The sequence below is a fragment of the Rutilus rutilus genome (assembly GCF_951802725.1).
Source record: "Rutilus rutilus genome assembly, chromosome: 6".
In the NCBI taxonomy this organism is placed as follows: Eukaryota; Metazoa; Chordata; class Actinopteri; order Cypriniformes; family Leuciscidae; genus Rutilus; species Rutilus rutilus.
In genome coordinates, this window is record NC_140214.1 from 14,316,478 (window position 1) to 14,336,839 (window position 20,362).

General features: G+C 37.4%; 1 protein-coding gene across 1 annotated transcript in view; it reads left to right on the forward strand.

Annotated features, from left to right (window-relative positions):
• The first annotated feature begins 8,796 nt into the window (after positions 1–8,796).
• insra (insulin receptor a) overlaps positions 8,797–20,362 on the forward strand; it is a 58,619-nt gene continuing 47,053 nt past the window's right edge. The window contains exons 1-2 of the mRNA XM_084412326.1: positions 8,797–9,982; positions 16,903–17,451. Coding sequence (XP_084268452.1) covers positions 9,907–9,982; positions 16,903–17,451 — 625 coding nt within the window. The 5' untranslated portion in view covers positions 8,797–9,906. The remainder of the gene's footprint in view (positions 9,983–16,902; positions 17,452–20,362) is intronic.

Sequence of the window (20,362 nt, forward strand, 5' to 3'; positions counted from 1 at the left end):
ACCACAGGGGGACTTTAAAATAAACATGAAATGAAATAACAATTTAAAAAAACAAGTTCTATTTCATTTTGCCAAGGCAACATGTTATTTTCGTTTAGTTTACTTGATGTAGCATACTAAAATAAAATAAAAATGAAACTGAAATAAACATTAAAAACGAAGACATTTAAAAATAAAATAATAACAATAAAAATGAGTAAAAACGGAAATTAGAACCTATAAAAACGGTCACTCAGTGATACTAAAACAACACTTTTTCTACGATGCATAGACATAATTTATTATATCTGCAAGCTTAATGTATTGTCTCTGCATTCACTGTCACAGTACAGAAATGACATGGTGTCTAAGGGTTGTACAGTACACAGATGATATAGTTGCTCAGGACTGTTTTTCATAGCAGCCCTGGCACATGTAATCCTATTAGCCCTATTAGTGTGCTGAAGGGTCAGTGAAACAGGGACGGGGTCAGAAACAGGACACAGTCTGTTTTCAGAAGGAGGCTACTGTCAACTGGAGTGGCTCAGAATGAGAAACATAGGAAGGGTAAAGACGTACTGATAATATATCAGGCCCGGCATATATATTTACATTAGATAGCAATGCATAGTGGAACCTTTGGGGTGAATCTTTATTGAAATTCATTCCTGACAGGCACAGGAGCCTGCCTGACTGCCTTCACCTCCTGTGCCGTTTCCTTTCCAGTTCTATAAGCAGATATGTATAGATTTCTGTCTTTTCCCTTTTGGTATAACTAAGCGCAGAAGTGAGCATTAACCCTCAGCGGGTGTGTATTCTGCTTCACAAAAGAAGTCAGAGTGCACGGGACCGTGCTGTCAGGTCATATTTGTGTCGTGAATGTTGGGATGGGCATGCAAGTGGATTGAACTGCATTGAATGAGTTCATTTTATCAGTTAGCTTGCTATACACAAAGAAATGATTCAATTCACCTGAATGGCTACATCTCTGGAACAGCAAACATTTTTACACGGGTGCTGCTGATATTTATGTGTTGTTTCCTCCTGAGGTTTCTCTGTTTCTGTAATCTAATGATGGAAGGTGTAGAGTTAACATGGGATGTCAACACAGTTTCTCAGCACTGAGTGCCTCCTGGAGATAGCAGCAATACATTTAATTTAAAAAGGTTAAAGGTTCGTAAAGGGCAACTTATCTGAACTGAATTTAAGCAAAATGTTTCACACATCATATGAAATGACTAAGCACGGCATGTATTTAAGTGAATCTTAAATTCAATACATATTTTTTTATCTGTATGTAGATATAGAGGTATACAAATGTAGATGAACACATGTGTTTATTTATAATGTATAAATGTATATTTAAAATTTATTAGACTAAAAAAAAAAAACTATACAAAACCATTATTTAAAACAAAATTGTCCTGGACAATAAAAATTATTCCATATATAATAATTTTGTTGAAAACTTATTTTTTTAATGTTTTTGAATGAAGCCAATACTGCATTTATTGGATCAAAAAATACAGTAAAAACTGTAACATTATGAAATATTAGTTTTAATATATTTTAAAATGTAATTTATTCTTATTCTTCGGTGTCATATGATCCTTCAGAAATCATTCTGAAATTCTGCTGATTTACTTGGCTTATTATTATTATCATCAATGTTGAAATTTATTATATTTAAAATATGCTACATATTTTTGTGGATATATTAATACAGTTATTTCCCCAGGATTTTTTGATTAATAGAAAAGATAAGAACATCATTCATTTGAACAAATCTTTAAAAGTCACTGGCATCCTTGCTGAATAAAAATATATTACTTTCTTTAAAAAAATAAAAAAAATACTGACACGAAACATTTCCACGGTAGTGTATCTGAACACAACCAATATCGATCCCTGCTAAAGAAAATGATTTATTCATTTGGATGTTTAAATTACCAGCAACTACTTCACCATGTGACAATTTCTGCTAAAGAAAAGCTTATTTTGGACAAGACACTTAAAAAAAAAAGCCCAGAAAGATCTGATGTCAGACATGAGTAAAAAAAAAAGAAAAGAAAAATCATTCACTTGAATCCTGATAATACTTCATGTTCTTCTTTTAATCCAAAACAACACGGAAGGGCAGCAAATTTAATAAAGCAATTAATAGGGCATATCCTGTGTTCTAATATGTGACCAGAGCAAAAAACATCCTGTCCTATTTTGTGTTCATTTTTAGCCCATCTTCAAAAGTGTCATGTTTTGTAAAAGTGTTATTTTCACTGGCCAATCCACCAACCCCTGCGTACGAACACAAAACACAATCTTGAAATTTAAAAGCATGTTGTCATGGAGACCTTTATACAGAAGCGATTAGTGAGCTGTAGCAATTTGCTCCTTCCCATTCATGCTTATTTGTTCCTAATATGAATGTTTGTAAAACCGAAAAAGGAAATTGAGGTATTAAATTAACTCAGGCTATATTCTGATGGCAAGTAGCACAGACCTGCCAACAACCGACAGTCCATATTGGCTCTGGTGCATTATTTATTTATTTATTTTTACCACAGAATTCAGACGTCTCCTGCAAATAATATGAGATAATGAAAATCATATTATGAGTGGTCAGCATGTTGATCCCATTTAAATTGTTCCAGCATTGTATAATCTCTATACATCAGATTCTACACTCACCTAAAGGATTATTAGGAACACCTGTTCAATTTCTCATTAATGCAATTATCTAATCAACCAATCACATGGCAGTTGCTTCAATGCATTTAGGGGTGTGGTCCTGGTCAAGACAATCTCCTGAACTCCAAACTGAATGTCAGAATGGGAAAGAAAGGTGATTTAAGCAATTTTGAGCGTGGCATGGTTGTTGGTGCCAGACGGGCCGGTCTGAGTATTTCACAATCTGCTCAGTTACTGGGATTTTCACGCACAACCATTTCTAGGGTTTACAAAGAATGGTGTGAAAAGGGAAAAACATCCAGTATGCGGCAGTCCTGTGGGCGAAAATGCCTTGTTGATGCTAGAGGTCAGAGGAGAATGGGCCGACTGATTCAAGCTGATAGAAGAGCAACTTTGACTGAAATAACCACTCGTTACAACCGAGGTATGCAGCAAAGCATTTGTGAAGCCACAACACGCACAACCTTGAGGCGGATGGGCTACAACAGCAGAAGACCCCACCGGGTACCACTCATCTCCACTACAAATAGGAAAAAGAGGCTACAATTTGCACGAGCTCACCAAAATTGGACAGTTGAAGACTGGAAAAATGTTGCCTGGTCTGATGAGTCTCGATTTCTGTTGAGACATTCAGATGGTAGAGTCAGAATTTGGCGTAAACAGAATGAGAACATGGATCCATCATGCCTTGTTACCACTGTGCAGGCTGGTGGTGGTGGTGTAATGGTGTGGGGGATGTTTTCTTGGCACACTTTAGGCCCCTTAGTGCCAATTGGGCATCGTTTAAATGCCACGGCCTACCTGAGCATTGTTTCTGACCATGTCCATCCCTTTATGACCACCATGTACCCATCCTCTGATGGCTACTTCCAGCAGGATAATGCACCATGTCACAAAGCTCGAATCATTTCAAATTGGTTTCTTGAACATGACAATGAGTTCACTGTACTAAAATGGCCCCCAGTGTCACAAGATCTCAACCCAATAGAGCATCTTTGGGATGTGGTGGAACGGGAGCTTCGTGCCCTGGATGTGCATCCCACAAATCTCCATCAACTGCAAGATGCTATCCTATCAATATGGGCCAACATTTCTAAAGAATGCTTTCAGCACCTTGTTGAATCAATGCCACGTAGAATTAAGGCAGTTCTGAAGGCGAAAGGGGGTCAAACACAGTATTAGTATGGTGTTCCTAATAATCCTTTAGGTGAGTGTATATATACACATACATAGATGCCTCGTTAGCAGCTAAGCTATACGTAAGCTGTCCGCCATATTGAAGCAGTCCGTGAACCTTCAAGAGGAAGTTGACTGAGCATCTGCAACTAGTTAGATGCATGAATATGAAATAGGATCGACTTCAGCAGATGATTTTGCTAAACTAACACAAAACAACAAGAAAAGTTACCATAGTAAAAGTACAAATATTAAAAGTACCATAGTAAAAACATGTAATATTGAGTTAATACATGTAAAAACACAAACCAACACATTCTCAAGGTTAACCCACTTCTTCAGGAATTTAAATCTCGGCGGTTTCACAACCAGAAGCTGCGCAATGTTGTGGCATCATTGATTCTTACTGTGAGTGACGACACGCTGACCGTTGCAAGATGGCGCGCGCGCGAATGAGGCATCTACATACATATGGTCGAAACAAGCAAAATGCACCAAAAGATCTCTTTAGCCCACTCCCATGAAGCACTGCGAATGATGTAATCGAGTTGGTCTCCCGGCCTACACTGGCAAAATATTTTAATATATATGCATATTTTGAAATAAACTTAAAATATACATTTTTACATAGGCCTATGTATTTAATCAGCATTTTTAAATGCATGGTTTTATATTTCTTCATTTTTAATTCGATTATGCTGTTCGCAATGCTTCATGGGATTGTTCGTTCCCTCACTTAAGCCGTTAAGTACAGAGTCTTGTGCCTTTGTTTTTTTTTTGTCCGAGTTTCTAATACTTTTTTGCTTCAAATCATAGTTTGTAATGTTATGATTCACCTAGCGGGTTGGCTTGGTTCATGTCTTATAATGCTTTAACGAAGACTTTTTAAAAAATATGTTGGCTGCATCAGATGAATCATTTGGATTTCTTAAAATAAAGTTCAAATGCTGCCATAAACGAACCATTTTGGGTTCCTCAAAGAACCTTTCAGTAAACAGTTCCTAAAAGAACCATGTTTTTCTTTGAACATTTTTAATAATCTAAAGAACCTTTTTCTACTATAAAGAACCTAAAGATTCCATTAATGTCAAATGTTCTAAATGGAACCATCGATGTCAATAGAACCTATATTTTTTAGATTGCATTACAAACTTCTAAAAGCTTTTATGCATTTTACATTGCAAAGGCATTGGTGTCTTTTTTTCACTTCGAGTGGTTACGAAGACAGTTGTTTTCTCTCGGTGTACCTGACATTTGGAAGGGTTTAACGTGGTGTTCCCACACATAATGGTGTCTGTTCTTAGAACAGAGGATGTAAACAGGTTGTAGGGCAAGAGGGATTGGGGATGTTATTGTGCCTCCTCCTCTCTCGCATGTTCATCAGGAAGGGAAGACATCAGTCAGAATACGCATTGTGCAATTTGTTTTAGGACATGGCCTTTGGCTGTGTTCTCACAGAGATGGAAACAAGTCACTCTTCAATGGCAGAACATGATTAAATTAGTGAGATAGCAGATTCAAATGTAATATGAATTCACATGGCCCCAAGGATTATTGATTGATTTTCTGTATTGTACTACAGGGAAATGGATGTGTTAAATTTAGTTTAAGTTAAGCTCAACTGACAGCATTTGTGCCACAATGTTGATTTCATCCTGTGCCTCGTTTTCTCTTAAAAAAGCAAAAATAAGGTTACGGCGAGGCATTTACAATGGAAGTAAATGGGGACACTTTTTTGAGGACTTAAAAGCAAAGGTTATCATTTTATAAATGCATTTACAATAATTCTTCTGCTAAAATGAGTGTATTATTAGCTGTAAAACTGTTCTCGTCATTATTACAGGAATTTTATAGTTTATGGCATAATGTTGTAATGGGAACAAAGTTGTAAAATTGCATTTAACTCAGAAAAGGTTGTCTATTTTTCACACTAAAATGATGTTAAAGTGACGATTGTTTATGTCTTGTGGTTATATGTTTGAAAATGAGCAATTTATTGTTTACAGACTGGACCCATTCACTTCCACTGTAAGTACCTCACTCTTTTTTTTTAAAGTCGGCATGAAATGGAAGTTGCAATAAACTTTTCTTCTCTATTGTGACGTATATCTGAGTGAAACGGCTTCTTGAACAAGAAAAACACAAAAAACAAAACAAATGTTTTTTTTACCGAAAAACACGTCATTGGAGAAGAGAAGAGATGTCGCTGCAAGAGGGAGGGGAAGTTATTTGATTAAAGTATACTAGTGCAAAATGCCCGTGCAAAAGTTTTTGTGTGCAAAATCAGTTTTTGTGTGTGTTTTTAGTAATTGTTGGTTTGGTGTGTTTGAGTGCTCATTGTTACAATTGCACAGCAAAAGTTCAGTGACATTTTTATTTGTGCATGGTAGAAAGCACACAGTGAACTCTGAGAAAACGCTACGCTTGAGCAAACAGTTTGTGAATAGGCAACTACAAATGATGCCTGTGAAAGAGACTGTGAATGCACTGAATAGGATATGTTTAGTTGGTGAATAGCATAGGCTACTATTACACAGTAGCGATAACGTTAAGCGCACCAGAATGAAATATAATATTCAGAAGTAAACAGCATAGCTGACTTACAGATTCAGTTAACATCCACAAATGAATAAGTGCGTCGATTGCAGTGCAAAGTGCCCGTGCAAAATCAGTTTTTGTGTGTGTTTTTAGTAATTGTTGGTTTGGTGTATTTGAGTGCTCATTGTTACAATTACTCAGCAAAAGTTCAGTGACATTTTAATTTGTGCATGGTAGAAAGCAAATACTGTTACTGACATAATGACATACAATAAATGTGGAACATTGAACTACACGATTCAGGGAGCAGGCTACACAGGGAACTCCAATATGCGAATAACACACACACACACACACAGAGAGACAGAAAGACGTTCCCGTAATTTATAGATAGATATAATATACAGAAGTAAACGGCGTAGGTGACTTACAGATTTCAGGGAGCAGGCTACACAGTGAACTCCGAAAAAATGCTACGCTTGAGCAAACAGTTTGTGAATAGGTTAGCTACTACAAATGATGGCCGTGAATAAAATATAATATTCAGAAGTAAACAGTGTAGCTGACAGAGTGTTTATGTCAGAATGTTTCTTTTTAAACCACAACCTTCTAAGTGCTTCTTTTACCAATATATTTATCGATATATTTAGCATTTCTCATCCAAACAACGTCAAACTTGGCGCTGCATTTACTCGTGCCCGTAGCAAGACACCTGTCAAGTTTGAAATCCATCGGACTAACGGTTCGAGAGATATGCGAATAACAGACACACAGACATACTGACAGACAGACAGACGTTTCTGTAATTTATAGATAGATGAGGGCACATGAATTAAAAAAAAGATGTGCACGAATAAATCATAATAAATACTGCAATATTCCATAAAAAAAACAAGAATTCAGAATTTTGATTTCATGGTGACTTTAAAGAAAAGGAGAGACTTTAATTGAAATGCCACAAATAGGTTAACTACTCTACTCAACTGGAATATTCCTAAACTTATGTAAGCAGAATGTGCGGCAGCAAACAACATTTTGTACATCTTGTACAACACAGTCCTGTTTCTTACCAACACAGTTCTTACTGATGGCCAGGATGTGCATGTTTATTGACATAGTGTACACTGTTTTTCTATGGTGATCTCCTTCCATCTTAGAGGCTCACAAGTTCAACTGAACTACACCCAAACCTAGATTTTCCCTTTTTTCTCCCAAATATTTTTCCTAGGTCTTGGACAACATAGTTAAGCCAATACAGTTGTACTGCTACCTCCTCAGTGAGCGTCAAATAATGTTTTATTTCCAGTAAGCTCAAATAACACAAAACTAACAATTTTCCGAAGCCATTTGACTTTGCCTAAGGAAGATGATACCATGGATCACAAACTGAGTGGCTGGCAAATGTCAGCATCTTAACACCATCATCTTTTTTTCACCATCACCTATTCGACAAAATCCGGCATTATTAGCCTAATGCGTAATGATATGAGTATTCTCTTAGTATTCAAGTTTTCCTAAAATAGCTGTTGTCAATGCATAATTAGAGATAGCAATGCGGAAAGTGTGAGGCTGAAAGTGCAAGCCAGTCTTTACAGTATACGGTCTAAAACACTTAAAGGGATAGTTCACCCAAAAATGAAAATTTTGTCATCATTTACTCTCATGTTGTTCAAAACCTGTCTGAGTTTCTTTCTTCTGTTGAACACAAAAGAAGATATTTTAAAGAATTTTAGTATTCAGACAGTTGACGGCACCCATTGACTTCCATAGTGTTTTTTTCCTACTATGGAAGTCAATGGGTGCCGTGAACTGTTTGATTACCAACATTCTCTAAAATATCTTCTTTTGTGCTAAACAGAAGAAATAGACTTATACAGGTCTGAAACAACATGAGAGTAAATAATGACAAAATTTTCATTTTTGGGTGAACTATCCCTTTAAGAGTATTTTCCATTATCACAAAATAAACCCTGACAGGGTAATCAGGACACTGACGTTTTTTTTTTTTTGGTGTGATGATGCCCGGCTGGCTGGTTGTACATTATCTTGCCTACCAAATACATAAATGGACATGAAATATTGATCTGAGCTGAAATTATTTTATTATGAGAAAGTAAAGAGACCGCAGAGCATCCACGATCACTAAATTCAATCAGTCAAGTTGATTGAGTTCACTACTCTTTGAACTTACCATTAAATTACACAGTAGCCTTTATGGAGAGGTTGTAGATTTAAAGACTTACATTTGAAGTAGCTAAATATGGGAATGTATTATATGCATACATATATGTAGTACAAAAAGGTTCTATGCTGTGCATATCATTTCATGTCGATGCATTCTCTAGAAGATAATGTTTTTTTATAATATGCAAAGTGCACGCTAATGTTTAGAGCACGCGCTCAGTCCGTCGTTCCAGTCCATATTTCCCCTGTGCTCTATCTGCCTCTCTGGCAGGTCTTGTTTACTGGCGCAAAGACAGGAAAGGAGATCCTCGAGCGAGGGGATAAGTCAATGCACTAGCTACAACCAGCGTGTGGACTAAATAAAAACACACATTTGTTCTTGCATTTTTATTCTCCGCGAGTGTTAAAAGACTAGTCAGTGACCTCTGCGGAACCAGCTTCACTTCGTTATATTGATCTGTGAGGCGCTCGCCAGCAAAAAGCGACGTAGAAAGACTGCATGTGTGGAACATTTGTGCTTGGAAGTGTCGCGGAAACCTCAGCGTTCTGCAGTGTTTTTGCAGACGCCCTCAGAACTGCAACGATTTACTAGGCTGTCAGTTTACAGTCTATAATGAGGAGTAGTACGGTGACCCGTAAACGCACTACGGCGAAAGCTCGCTGTCAGCAGGGACTTTGAAAAAGTACATACTGAAATCCGCCTATCACGAACCCTGGAAATCTTGAACATTTCGCGAGAGCAACTTATGAGTCTGTAAAGCGTTTATTAGCCTATATCTACAAGGTCTTTCCTTTTGAAAAAATAAATCGAAACATTGCAACAAAAAAGTCTCTCGTGCAGATGCTCAATTGATTATTTTGGCCTGCGCTCTGTGCGCAGCCATTCCTCCCCGTGCTGTAACAGTGCTTTTTCCTTTTTTCTCTCTCGCCAGGCTCGGTTGGAGCAATCTGCGCAAGTGCTGGACAAATATATGCAATCGATTGGAAATGATTCGGCTGCTCATCGTAGATGATGCCGCCCGCATGCTTTATTCGTGTGGATTATTTTACACTGAATGAAAGTCGCCGCACGCGCTGTCATTAGCTTAGCGCTCGAGCCTTCATATCAGCATCCGTCAGTGCGCGCGCGGAGCAGCAGCGCGAGTGGATTGAACACGTTGAACTTTCCTCTCCGCCCATTTTTTTTTTTTTTTTCTGAGGGGGGTGACGGAGGTCTTTTTTTCTTTTCTTTTTAATTTTTATCTTCCAAAACAACACCGGACTATTAAAACAGATTAGTACCCACACGAAGACCATTCGGAGGGGATTTTCGTACAGATTTTCGGCTTCCCTGGGGTCAAAATGCGGCTGCGGACTTTGATTGTTTTGGTTGCGTCTGTCTACACTGTTTGCCACTGTCAACAAACAAATGGAGAAAGTAAGTGTAACTTAACGGCTTTTTTTTTTTTTTTTTGTCTTTCACATGAACACGGATTTAATATTCTAGGAGTCTTGTCTGTTTAAATGTTATTCTACAAACGTTATCGACCACTCTGAAAGGGAAAAAGGGGATCGTAGTTCTTGACCACTGTGACACATTTGGTAAAGCAGAGCCAGACAGAAGGACATTGCAGGGCAAGGGACGAGCAAATCAAATATTGCATCGTTTTGATTTCGATTAATCATTTCAGACTGGCTTTAATGACACGGTCGATTATACAGAGTGTGTGCCTTGAACCTAAAGCCAGATTATCGATCGTTTGAGGACAGTATTGATCTATTCGTAACTCGAACTGCTAAAGGCTCGGAAATGTTTTTCAAGTTCAGCCAGGCCCCTGTTTCATGCAGCCATTTGCAGAGTTGCAAGAGGATTTTAAATCCTAATCTGATAAATCGAGACCTATAGCCCCGTCTTTTTATTTATTGTTCAAAGAAATCATGAAACCTGACTGTGATCCGATCTTTTATGAGTTTGGAAAGTTCATTACTTTGGCAGAAAAGTTAGCTCTCGGATGTCCTTTTAACATTTTGCTTTCAGCACAATAAAGCTACTGTAGATTGATATCACCAGGGCACAAGTTCTATTAGCAATCTAGTCAGAAATATTCTGTCAACACTGAGGTAGTCAATGCGGAACATCTGCTCAATTTAAGTCTTCATTTATCACTTATTTTATGCCTTGATCAACTCAAGGCAGTGCGGTTTTAAAGACCTGTTACATGAATAGAAAATGTTGTTTAATGCAGAATAATAGATTAATGTAGTTTGCCTGATTATTACTATTTGTAGAGAGATAGCTCAATGTATAGTAAATATTTTAATACTTATTAAATGCTTAATATAGTTAATATGTTACTTTTGAATTAAAACTTTATATGAAACACCCAGCTTAGAATGTTTGAACATTCGCATGCCATTAACATGCTGGTAGTTGTTTTTTAATGAGGCAGTACATTAGTGATCTAAATTGTTGTTTAATTAGGTACCACTTGTTGTTTTCTTTTTTTAGTGCTCTTGGAAGACTTCTTGCAACAGCTAAATAAATATAAGCATGCTTTTGACACACTTGGCTGTGTTCAGCTCCTAACAAAACATTGGCTTATCTTCAGTTCACCCAACAAATTAGTTTTAACATATATATTTTTGGAAAATTAAACATTACAGTAGTATTTTTGGCCTCATGTTTTTTTTTTTTTGGGTGAAACCAAATGAAATACTCAAAGTTGCATTTCATTATAATGAGACTTTAAGACAATTTCAGGCTTTATTTGTTGATTTGTGAGCAGTATTAAACCCTAAGCACATTTTTCTTATCTTGTTGCCCTGCGGATTTCTAAATATAGCCTTGGTTTGGATGAAATTTATGCATTCAAAGTTCTGCCAGTTTCCATTTTGGGACTCTGTTCCATGTGTCTGACGGTTAGACTACTGTATGTCAGAGCAGGACTACGTGTAAAAGCTATGCTAGGTTTTAAGGTCTACAGAAGTTTGAAAAGCTAATAACAAACACTGCATGGAAAGTTACGAATGAAAAGACTGTTGGTCCCTTTCTGTCTGTAATAATCTTATGTGGCTTTAATCAACCTTTTAATTCGTATTACCCTGTAGGCCTCTCTCAGAATATATACATTTTAGTACTGATATTAATTCCTGTTTATTTAAAATGTTGCTTGGCTAAATTTTCTGTATCGTCAATAAAATCGGTAAGATTGGCTCATTCCCAGGTAATGTGAAAGGAACATATTTGAAGTGCGTTGCGTCTTCGTGTTTTGTCACAACATAGTTTTTAGTAGTAGGTAAGTTAACACCTGAGGGTGCATGCTACCTTTTTATTAAAACTGAAAATAAAAGGATTGAGTAATATCATGAAACCAGTTTGTGCGGGATTTTAAGAGCAGATTGAACATAAACAAGTTGTGTAATTGTTTGCCCCCTTCTTGTTCCTCTCAGGCTTGTAGTGAACCACTGTAGGGAAGAGTGAAACTATTTTGGGGCCTCAGTTCAACCCTGTCAGACTGGAAATCTGCTCAGAGCCCAGCTCATTTTGGGAACATTTATTAATGCAAAGTTAAACATCTGACTTACGTATACAGTGGGGTTAAAATGTTTGATCATTTTTCTGATTTCATGTTTTTTCCCCCCATTTCAAATTATAATCTGTGAGTAAAAAAAAATTATTAACAAGAATGTCTTTGAATGAGTTTGGTTTGTGGCCCTTTTGCTGTTATGACGGCAGCACACAGACTGCGTGAATTCCCCAAATAAAAGCTGATGATCATGTTTTGATGTTTTACAGCTTGATTTGAGACAAATCAAAGTACTTAAATTGAAACAAGAACATCTGATCTTTGTATATCACAAATTTCTTTATTTGATTATTGACTTAGAAATAATGCAAAATTTAAATGATTTATTCAGTGTGTCATCATTTTTCTCAGTTTAAAAAAATACTTTGTTTATTTCCAGGTTTAAATTAGATTTTGAGTCCCAGATTTGACTATATAGTATTAACAACAAATCTTTTTGGTGCTTTTTGCATTTTTTCATGCTTAATTTCAATCTAAAAGGAATGCTTTTTCCTGTACTGTCGTGCAACAAATGCAACTAAATTAAGTCTTATTTTACTACCCGTATATTCCTGCTAGTCAGTCAGTTTGTTTGCAAGTTTTTATTTGAGCAAACTAATAGTACAGCTGTCACTCTTAAAATTCTTCTGTCAGTCTTGTCTTTACAGACACGGAAAGCATATGACAACATAATGTGTACCTCTACAGACAAGAATTCGAAACCGTTTGACTCAATCACCTGCCTGGTTACATTACTAATATCCAAAAACAGGTCATGTAATTTGGTAATTGCTATGTTTGTTCATCCTTGTGAATTCCTGGCTGGCATGACAATGGCCACTTCAGCTATGAGAAATCATTTCAAATGTATTTGCTGCACCCTGTAGCCACATCACTCCATGCGTTCTCAGTGTTTCCTGATTGCGTACACGGTCAGTTTCTATTGTGATTCACCTTGTGATCACCTCATTTAGTCTGTGCGAGCGACATTACAACCTTCCCCTTAAGAGCTGTTATTTGTTCTGTTTTGAAGTCTGTCATGGCTGTTCAGGTGGTTTTATTGTCTCACAAGGAGGTTACTTAGTAATGCAGTTTTTTGCTATATCATTGTGGTTTACGTAATTTGTAACGAGCCTGATTGTGCGTCACCCGTTAAATCTTGTTTGAATTCAGGGCTTTTATCAATTAAGGCTCATTGATCCTTTTATAAACAAAAACACATTTATGGGTAATTTGTAATGCAAAATGTTTCATACATCAAATCTAATGTAATTCCCAACCTTCGAGCAATTGTAAATTCACGTGCAGCTTGTCTCTCACACGTTTTAAAATAGATTCAAATTCTTGAGCAACAACTGTTAGACCCCTCTCTTCTCCGTATTTTAAGTGTATGGGCAGAGTTCACACAGTTTAGCGGTGGGAACTCTCCCAGTAATATTGTTCTTCTCACCCAGTTTGAGGACACCACAGCAGCTGGTGTGCAGGTGCATCTTTAAATCATCCCATGTCTAGACTCTCTTCTCCTCTCGCTGTTATTGGTTACCTAATATACTTCTGTGTGCTAAATTTATTTTCTGTAACCTTTGTTGCAGCGGGGGGGTGGTAGCGTCAATGGTGTCACTTTTATCCCCCAAACTTATAATATTGCCTAAATATGCTGTAATATGCCTTAAAATATAAAATAGATATGAAGGATGTTCCATAATTGTAGTCTGGCCTGATGCACAAAGCATGTCCATGACTATTATGAAGTTGTGTGATATTATTTTTTAGTTATTTTTCTTAAAAAGCCAAATTGTTCAATTATGATTTGGTTTTTATTCCTGGGTTTAACACAATAAACCAGTGAAACCTCAAAGAGGAAGTGGGACATGAGGTGTGGAGACACGCCTCATTTTAAGACTTCTGCTTTTATATGGTCAAACAGTTCCTTCCTGTGTCCTGGTTTAAATGTTTGCCATTGTTTGTCTTGTTTCAGAGTAAAGTGAATACTTTGTGTGGTTTGGCCTTTTGCCGCATTTATATTTTTTCATTCAAGAACATTTGCATTATAAATCATTTGATTTATTTTGATCTCTTAATGGTGCCTGCTAAGGCAAACACACTTATGCAGATTGAATGCAGATTTCAATCAATATGTCAGGTCTGAATATACTTTTCAGGTCTGTAACAAAGCAGACTAGCTTTTCCGTTTGAACATTGCCATAAATCACTACCTCAGTTAAGTGCCTTTTAAACATTTTCTTTTATTCTTGTCAAAACTTATTTTAAACCTAAATTTTACTTTAAATTCAACTTCAAACTTGTTAAAAGTTACGATCTATGCGTTTTAAAATGAAATCTGCTTTTGCTTCTTATGTTATTTTATGTGTTGTTAATTTTTATTTAACACTTTTAAAAAACGTATCTGTTTCTTGTTGCTTTGAGAATATACATGTAATTATATGTAAATCATTTTATTTAAAGTATTAAGTAATTGAATTTTTGTCTTTAAAACAAATTGAATCTACATGGTTGTTTGTGGTTTTCCACATCAAAAAATTCAGTTAAACTGATGCATCCATCTCTTAAATGAATGCATGCTTGTTACTTGCATTACTCACCATTTGATGTTCAGTGTTTAAGTTTAGCTAGAGCGTCATTCAGGGATTCACTGCATAAAATTAACGACTACACGCAGCCAACCAGGACACGTCTCGCTTAACTCTGCTGCCCTTCCTTTCGTGTGCTTCAACGCTACTCTTTTCAAGTGCCAGGCACCCCATTTGTACATAGTGTATTAGGAGTGTGGTGCTAAAAATAAGTGTTAGTGTAGAGGTATTGCACATTATGTGTGTGTGTGATAGAGAGAGAGAGGACACACATATCAGTAGGGTTATACTACGCATTTCAGCTTCCTCGTGCTCCAAAACTTCCGGACTGCCATATTCATGAATCCTTGTGGTGGGGCCACTGTTATAACTTGTGTAAACAAGTAGCCAGCGCAAGGTATTTTTGACCTTTCCAATGCCTCATGCTTTGACTGCCCAGTGTTTGAAAGGTCTCAGTTATGCATAGGCTGACCGCTCATCAGAGTTCATGTATGCGTGTAATTCGTGTAAACCATTGTGGAATCTTTAAAATCCTGAGCAGTGGGGCCATTTTTCATTTAAAGGGGAACAGGGCACTAACAGGAAACAGTGGTCTCTAATTAGCAATGTAACAGTCTAGGAAGTGGAACTTAGGCTATGTGTTCATGTTGTTGTAACCTCAATTTAATTATGCAGTTTTGTTATTTGTTGTCTGTTAATTTTTGCATCGTTTTTTGTTTTGTTTTAGTGTTTTAGAGAAACTCATAGTTTCATAGTCTTTTGAAGAAACTCATTAATTTTAGTCTATTTTAATCTGACCACTTGATACAATTATTAGTATCTATCGATTGATCAATTCATCTATGGGTTTTGTCTAAAACCTTAAACCAGTGGTTCCCAAACTGGGGTACGTGAGATGGGTATGTGAACAAAATGCTGAGTTTTGCCCTTCATTCTACCCCACCTTAAAATAAGATTAAAACCGAGCATGTATTTCTAACAGGCTAAAAGCTGAAATACTTGACATCCAAGCCTCATCTTTTGCAGTCAAAACTGACTGCATCCACACAAGAAGTGTGCATATGATAGGTTGTGTGCAGAGTATGCTGCCTTAGCAAGTTGCACCACATTTCTGCCGTTCTTAACAATGTACCTTTGTAAAAGTGGGAATTTAGCACTTATTAGCATGAAGAACAAATATAGTCACAGACCGTGCACGCAGATCTATTTCAAATCTCAAACTCGATCTCAAACACTCTTCGATACAAAAACATACTCTGTGTGAGTTCTTGTTTTTAAAGTTGATAATATATTATAACATTTTTCTCAAATATCCACATGACTGCAAATATGACATTGATTTCATACAACAGTTCAACAAACAAAAGGGTCATATTAAGTGATGTACATTTTAAACACGGTATTGTCAGCATTGTTTGCTCAATTTTGCAATGAAAAACTGCCACAGCAGAACTGCAACACACCGCAGTGTTTGTGAACGATCGTGAGAGTCAATGATTCAATGACCCATTCGTAAATACAGCCACTTGCTTCCTTACTGAGAGAATAAATATCTTACCACCACCTACTGGCGGTTTTAGTTAAATATTTAAAAGTATCACTTCGTTTTTACCATCATTGCATATTTCTCTATTGAAAATTTTTTATTTAAAACATTATTTATTTTATAAAGGTATTTATAAAGGTAAAAAATCAATTTAAGGGGGCAAATATTGTCCCTTAATGGAAAAGGTGTGCAGTCTAAGTGGAAAAGAGGGGGTACGCAGAACGATGTTAAGTGCCTCAGGGGGTACGCCACTCTAAAAAGTTTGGGAACCACTGCCTTAGACAAAGCATTTTTCTTTCACCACAAAAACATCTCTCCAGCTGTACAGCTCATGCACTAGTAAAGCAGCACTGGAATGTGAAAACCTGCAGGAAAAGCTTTTATTATCTTCATCAACCATGTTATGTCATATGGAAGGTATCAGCTCAAAATTGAACAGAGCGACAGAAAACTTCATGTACTTCTAATCATTTTTTATGGTTCTGTATATGATTGCCTTTATTGGTTTCTATATAATACGTTTTTGCATTCCTTGTTTGTTTTTGATTGTTACAGTAAAAATCCTGTTAAATTGAAGGTTATCATCTGTAAGCAATTTTTGCTGTAGATTTTCACTGAACCAATTAACATTTCGCTGTCCTTTTTGTCATTGCAGTTTGCCCAAGTAAAGACATCAGAAATAACGTGACCAACCTACGGGCGCTGGAGAACTGCACCGTGATCGAAGGCCACTTAAAGATCCTGCTCATGTTCACGACTAAACCGGAGGATTTCCGTGGCCTGAGTTACCCCAAGCTGACAGTAGTGACGGACTACCTGCTCCTGTTCCGTGTCTATGGCCTGGAGAGCCTCAGCGAACTGTTTCCCAACCTCACGGTGGTGCGAGGCAATAATCTCTTCTTCAACTATGCACTCGTGATGTTCGAGATGCTGCAGCTGAAGGAGATCGGCCTCCACAGTCTGATGAATATCACCCGTGGTGCCGTGCGCGTGGAGAAGAACCCTGACCTCTGCTACCTCTCCACCCTCGACTGGTCCATGATCCTCGACTCGGTGGAGGACAACTACATCATGGCCAATAAGAATGATCGTGAGTGCGGAGACGTCTGCCCCGGCACGGTTCTGGGCAAAACCACCTGCCCCCTCACCACCATCAATGGGGACTTCAGCGAGCGCTGCTGGAACCAGAAGCATTGCCAGAGAAGTATGTAACCTTAAGTACTTCTTTTTATTTCATTTATGCACTTTCAAACCATCACCCAGAATATATTTACACCCTCAAGAAGAATCCTACCCGTTTTCTCCTCCCCCCTTATTAGCAGATAATCGTTTCAAATGTTTGTTTTCACTGGCACATAAGGGTAAACATTTTTACATTACCATAGAGTCTTGAGATGTTTTGAGAAGTGAGCGGAAAGTTGTCAGGCCTGTGTGTGTGGCAGACTGTGTTGGCAGTACTTTTGCTGGTTACTTTCAGCAGTAGTGACGGCCAACACCAACCATGCTGGAAGCAACAAGTCAGGTGATCAGCTGCAGTTAAGTAAGCCAAGTTTCTGTGTCAAAGCATGAACCATGCTCCAGATTATGACGCAACTGCCTTGTTTGTGCAGTAGTTCAGGGTGTGGGTGGTGCTTTGTGTAGCTGTTTGTGTTTTTAACCTGACAGGATCAGTTGGAGTGGCCAGTCGCAGATTATAATCTACACTGAGATGAGGCTGTCTGCAACAGTTTGGTTCATCCATTCAATTCGAAGTGCTGAAGAGTGTGAGTTTGAACATGCGGAAGATCTTTGCATATTGGGGCGAAGCCCTTGAGCTTGCACAATTACGCAACACATGGGACACATCATGTAACTGTTCTTTGGACCAGGTATATGGTGTCATGTGTGTCTGAAGGCATGATCGTGTTCTGTTTGGCAGTGGTCTTTCTGCAGCCCCATTTTAAAAAGAAAAGACATTCCTCTCTCGCTGTTTTTGCTTAGGCAGGTGTGAGCAATTCATTTTCAGGCAAAAATAGATACATAGAGGTGGGCTATTTTGACTTACCGATCATTTAAACCACATAGCAACATGCTAAAACCATTCTCAACTCATCAACTTTTCAATAACTGACAGCTCATTATCGTAACTCTGCTTTATCTGTTTAGTGGAGTTGAGGGACAGACTGCCTGGAGGTGATTAATGCAGGAGGAAGGATTGGCTGAAGTCCTTGTTAAGTACTTTGATCAAATCCTTGTTCGGGCTGCTTTGACTCATGTCTGCTGAGTTGCAGTTGGACAGTTGGGGATGGAGTTTTTTTGGCCAAAAGCACAGATTAAAAAAGTATTATCTAATGATAGAATCAGTCCTGGCCTGCTGCTTGGTTAGTGGTGAAGGACTTGTGGTTAGGGGTCCAATATTGCTGAGAGTCTGCAGCAACTTATAAAACCACAGAGCACTAAAGAGCAAAGAGATACTGGTACATGAATGTTGTTTTCAAACAGCTTTGATTTGTGTATGTTGCACAGACCTCATAGTGTTTATTGTGTGTACCACAGGAATGATCTTCTCTGTCTATAATGGATTGGATTATGAAGGTAGTGAAACCGTAAAGTCCCTTTTTGGATTTTGCCATATTTTGTGCAGCTTTATAAGAGGTTTTCTTTTCTGCCATTTGGCACTTGACCTCAAGAGCTTGTAGCAGTGCCTTAAGACATCAGCAATACATATCTTTTACATATACATTTTAACCTAAAATACACTTGGGGAAAAAAGCACTGTGTTTTCAGTGCCTTAGCGACACAATACCAGATAAAACTGGGCCACTGACATCAGTCATGGTTGATCCAATCACAGGTGGTTGGCCGAGAGAGACATTACTGTTTACTCTTGGCATTGGCATCACAGCTATGTCTCTTGTGACCACTTGTGATCAGATTTTGTTGAGCGGAGAGCCTTTAGATTCATAGCTGCATACATCACTTACTATATCAGTATATTGCTGCATAAAAAAGACATAGAAAGACACTGTTGCTCTTAAATATATTAAAAAAAAAATTACATTAAAATACAGGCACAGTGTTTATTATTTTTAATCGAGCATTCCATAGTATTATGGAATTCATTCATCTTATGCAGAAGTAAGCTATCTTCAGTGAATGTGCGAGACTTACGATTATTTAGCGGCTATAGGTAAATAACTAGAAGAATATTAAAGTGCAGTAAACGGTAAAACTATTTGCGCTACAAACTAAGCAGTGTATTTGTCAATATGATAATAAATTAAAATAATATAATGACAAATACCAGTTTCCAGTATCAAACAGACACAGGAAGCCTTGCACATTCAAGTTAAAAATGGCAAATACATTAATCAAGGATTTTATCCAAAACAACTGATCTGTCACAGCAATAATTTGCTTATTATTCAATTATGTTACTGCATACATACAGCATAGTGAAGATGTTTTGTGAGGTCTGTTTATGCGCAGGCTTTTCCTATATCGGACAGGTTTTTTTTTTTCTTTAAAAGCTGCATGTAACTGTGTGTATATATATGTGTGTGTGTGTGTGTGTATGTGTGTATGTATGTATGTATGTATATAAACTTTTTTTTCTGCTCAGTTGTTGATTGGTTGGTGAGGAGAATTTTTTGAGCTTCTTTCACTCCAAAAGTGGTTTGAGTAATTACTTACTTTAAGAGGTTTAATTAATTGTTTATTTCATAAAATGTTATTTTTGTATTTTATTTCTACATGCAATTTCTTAGTGTTAGCATTATCCAAAGCTTCATGAGGGCTTCTACACAACGTATCGGTTTGACAATAATAAAGTGTTAATCCCTGTGGGATTAAACAGTTAGTAAGGTAAATTTTCCTTGCTCGTTAATCCCTCTACATGGAGGATCTCACACATACTGTCTCTCTCTCTCTCTCTCCCATTCTTAATCATTTGCAGAGGTCCCTCTGTCCCCCATGCCTCTATATATAATATTGAATCACATTAAGAGCTTTTGTCTCACACACGACTGTCCAGCTGCTGGATTTCAACAGGGATTCAAGTGTGTCCCTCGCCCTCAATCCTAATCCACGTGGAGGGAGTTGCAGAATTGCATTGCTTAATTCTGTCTGTAGGTGAT